Raw genomic sequence first — 4,830 nt, 5'->3', positions numbered from 1 at the left:
AAGAGGACTCATTATTTACTATTCTCCATCTCAACATTTCCAGGGGAGGTCATTTCAACTGGGAAAAAAGTCCCCCTGAAGTCATGCATAAGACAAAGAAGAAAGGAGGTCCTCGAATATAAAGACAAAGTCCCTTGACAAATCCCATATTTACTCTTGGCCCCAGAGACATGAAGATGGTACATAAGGGACTCTGAATATCTCTTCAAATGTCTACTTTCTTCATTCACCATTGCATACAGATAGCAGTAGGAAAAAACCTGAATTAAGATGTAAGAATGTCTGAAACCTGATTTTAAATCAGAAGGACTGCCTCCATGCAACCTGTAGAACAGAAGCAGTTTCCACCAATTTTCATAAGGAAAGCCTTCTTGATCCTTAAGAAGCTACAATAGACTGTTGCCTAGCTTTCCTTACTTCCTTCTCCAATAAACATTGATAGATTCAAGGACAGAATGGAACAGTCCTGACACCTGGCAGCAAGGGACTCCTGATATTTTAGCAACTTAACTGACAAATCAGTTACATAGTGTGAAAGTTAACTAAACCTTACCTTCCTGGGTGCACTGGATCATCCTCAGTGTTCAATCAGCCCAAAGAATAGCTAGGCTTCTCAGGATCAGAGGTAAGAAATTTATCTCTCTTTTAATGAGAACTGACATGTTGATTCCCTAGTACTTTGGGCTCCATCAATCTTCCAATCTCTCATTTTAGATTTTTTTTGAATGTTAAAAAGGCAGGTTTATGAAGGATTAAAGTCTGTGTTAGAATCTAGATATGTGTACTTTCTTCCTAATAGGACTATCAATACCTGTCTCCAGAGTCTGTAGACAACATAGCTCCTGATGATAAATATTAGAAAGTTATGAATGCCCTAAAAGAACTTCATGAATTGACACTTATGCCATGTTCTCATAACTTTACCTCTTAAGGTACTAATGTCCCCTAGTGAAGAAAATGGAAGCTAATTAGATGTCAATATACATATTCACACACACACACACACACACACACACACGTGTGTGTGTAGATTAATACATATATAGATATATACGCCATGATGTGGCTACATGAGCTATGGAAGAATAGTTCACTTTCACATATTTCACTCTACACTTGGAGTTGGCTTCACCTGACATGATATACAGCAGTGGCAACTGTCAGTCTCACACACCTGCTCCTTTTTACCTTCTCTATGAGTTTGGGAAACATGCATCAACAGCAGATTTCCAGAAAAAGTTTGATTTTTCCCCCCATCTGTGCATCCCTTCTATCTACTGGATGTGGTTCATACTCTCAGAGGGTAAAGTAAGCATCATGGCTAAAGGCAATATTGAGCTGAGATTATTGGGCCTAAGTACAACAACAACTAGCTGTTCCATAGTTACTTTCACCATTTCTCTAAAACAAAGCAGACTCTTGTTTCTGTGAAAGGATCCATGTGTTGTAATTCTGTATAATTCCATGTACTCATTGAATACTAACATGGTAAAACAAACAAATATGTTTGTATTGATCATAAAGGTTTAAGTTAAAAGCAATACTTGTTCTCATTACTGTAGTCTAGTTTCTGACACATAATACTCCTCTCAAGACTTGTTGAGAAGGTGGGGCTGAGCAACAGTGATAACTAAGGTAAGCAAATTTGTCTTCTTTTAATAGATTCACTATAAGTATGTTGGATTGTGAAATGTAGAAGACTTGCGCCGTTTGATGCATGCTTGAAATCCAAGCACTCAGAAGATCCAGACAAGAGCACTATCAAATGATGTGACTCTTGAATACATAGAAATATCCCATCTAAAAACATACCAAAAACAAAAACAAAAAACAAAAGAACAAACACACACACACAAAAAAAACAAGTAATGTGGGAAAACTGTGGAAGTAATTTATAGAAATCACATCTCTGAACCACCTTGGAAATACATACTTAAACATACCTTTAAAAAAACTAATTAGGGTATTTAAACCATTAGCCAAATGTAATACTAAAGGACATGCATGTCAGAACATTTCTTTAAACTTAACACAAAAGATAATTTACCTTTTCTGGAAAATACATTTCTGCAAGTTTAATGATCTGATCAGTATTTTAAAAGGGCTATCATGTTGTTTAGGTATTACTATATACCTCTTCTATGCATAGACAAAACTTTTATCAAGATGCAATTAAAAACTAGAAATTTAGAAACCAAGAAGCTTAGCTATTTAGTAGGAAGAAAATATCATCTTCTGATGGTTATATTGCATACCCTCAGAGGCCTCCAGTTTTACAAAGCTAGGTCCATAGTAGCAAAACTAAACTGAACTGTTTCTAGGCAACTAAAGAGAACACACCTAATGGAGCCCTGGAACTCCACCTTGGGAAGTGACTTCATCTTGGTGGGGATTCTGGATGGCAGTGGATCTCCTGAACTGCTCTGTGCTACAATTGCTGCCCTGTACATGTTGGCATTGATCAGCAATGGAATGCTGATCCTGGTCATCACAATGGATATCTACCTCCATGTTCCCATGTACCTCTTGCTTGGGCAGCTATCTCTCATGGACCTTCTTCTCACCACAGTTATCAGTCCTAAAGCTGTCATGGACTTTCTGCTCAAAGACAACACCATCACCTTTGGTGGTTGTGCCCTTCAGATGTTCTTGGAACTGGCACTGGGTAGTGCAGAGGACCTCCTTCTGGCCTTCATGGCATATGACAGGTATGTGGCCATTTGTCATCCATTGAACTACATGATCTTCATGAGGCCAAGCATCTGCTGGCTTATGGTGGCCATCTCCTGGATTCCAGCTTCTCTGAGTGCCCTGGGATATACCATCTACACTATGCAGTATCCCTTCTGCAAATCCCGGCAGATTAGACACCTTTTCTGTGAGATCCCCCCATTGCTGAAGCTGGCCTGTGCAGACACCTCAAGATATCAACTCATGGTTTATTTGATGGGTGTGACCTTGCTCATTCCTCCCCTTGCTGCCATCCTAGCCTCCTACTCACTAATTCTGTTCACTGTGCTCAAAATGCCCTCAAACGAGGGCAGAAAGAAAGCCCTTGTCACCTGCTCTTCCCACCTAACTGTGGTTGGGATGTACTATGGGCCTCTCACAGTCATGTACATCCTCCCTAGTTCCTACCACAGTTCCAAACAAGAAAATATCCTCTCTTTTTTGTACACAATTGTAACCCCAGCTCTGAATCCTCTAATCTACAGTTTAAGAAATAAAGAGGTCAGTGGGGCTTTGAAGAGAGTCCTAGGAAAATGGTTGTTGTCAACACACCCTAACTTCTAGGTATTATTAATAGCTGTCTTTTATACACACATCCTTTCAAAGTCATAAACTTTTTATTTGAAATATTTATCACAAAACCAAGAGAATAAAATGTATATTTTGATAGTGAACTCTGGAACCAAAACTACATTTGTAAAAGCTGTTTGCATGTTGTCTTCCTGAGGTATTTCATAGAATAAAATTCACTGAGGTATAAAATCGCTCTTCTTTATGGTTAAAATCCATTTCTATTTTCCAATTAAGATACATTGTCATGAGGATCTAAGATATTACCACCCAATATAACCCATAGTCTTTAAATCATATTTAGTGAACAACCAGAGGAAATGGTTTCTAATAGGAGGCTAACATATAAACGTGAGAAGATTCGTGAGAATTACACAGTCATTTTTATTAAAAATATCTTGTTTAATTAAATTATTTAAACTTAAAAATAACTTTAATGTTTACTATGGTACTGCATGTGTTTAAAACAAACAAACTTGCTGAAATATTTTATCTACAGTGACAGCTTTGCTCAGTGTTCAGCTGCCATAGGTTTGCATCATGTTTACCCATCTTGCTCTCTCTAAGCATCAAGCTTTCTAGATGGTCTGATGGATGCCAGGGCTTAGATTGCATGTGTATTTATGCTGTTTGACTATTTGTGCTGATGGTAAGAATACCAAGCATTTATAGATCTATTTTGTAAATAATGAAAGGGTAACGGGAAAGTAAAACCATGCTTTTCCACTTTTCCATGAACACATCTCAGCCCTTATTAATGGTTGCTGGTGTATGTACATGACTGGAACATCATTTGGTGTTTATATGTGTCAAAATGTCATACAGTACTCAATGCTTATGAATATTTTTATGTTTTGTGTCAATTATAGATACAGTTTAGAAAATAGGACAAACAATGATACATTTCTTTACTTGCTCACTTTAACTTGTTGTACTGAAGAGCTGGGTATTGCTGTTTGTGGAAATTGATTTTTTTAATTGAACATTTTATCTCCAAATAAAATATCATCATAATTGCCCTACTTACAACACTAAAACATGTTATTTTTAAGCTGATCTCATAGAAAATGACAATAGTTTTAACCAGATTGTGAAGGGAGGTAGTAGTGTAGCGAGCAGGGAACTATTGATCAGTAGGTGCAAACTCAAAGTTCGAGAGTGGAAAGGAGTTCTGGAGTGACACTACACAGCAGGTTGACGACTGAAAACTATGTTAAGTGAATTTCAAAAGGCAGATGGAGTTTTTTTTTTTTAAGACTTATTTATTTATTATATGTAAGTACACTGTAGCTGTCTTCAAACATTCCAGAAGAGGGTGTCAGATCTTGTTATGGATGGTTATGAGCCACCATGTGNTATGAGCCACCATGTGGTTGCTGGGATTTGAACTCCGGACCTTCGGAAGAGCAGTCGGGTGCTCTTACCCACTGAGCCATCTCACCAGCCCGCAGATGGAGTTTTAAAAGTGTTTACCATAAGTGATAAATACTTGAGGTGAAAACACAGCAATATTTAAATATTATGTAATAA

General features: G+C 37.6%; 1 protein-coding gene across 1 annotated transcript; it reads left to right on the top strand.

The window, feature by feature from the left end:
- The first annotated feature begins 2,342 nt into the window (after positions 1-2,342).
- LOC110332211 (olfactory receptor 2AG1-like) lies at positions 2,343-3,294 on the top strand. The gene has a single exon (XM_021213307.1). The coding sequence runs from the start codon at positions 2,344-2,346 to the stop codon at positions 3,292-3,294; it is 951 nt and encodes a 316-aa protein (XP_021068966.1). The 5' UTR covers position 2,343.
- The last annotated feature ends 1,536 nt before the right edge of the window (positions 3,295-4,830 follow it).

This window comes from Mus pahari, chromosome 1, assembly GCF_900095145.1.
Source record: "Mus pahari chromosome 1, PAHARI_EIJ_v1.1, whole genome shotgun sequence".
Lineage (NCBI taxonomy): Eukaryota > Metazoa > Chordata > Mammalia > Rodentia > Muridae > Mus > Mus pahari.
This window is presented reverse-complemented; position numbering and strand designations above follow the sequence as displayed.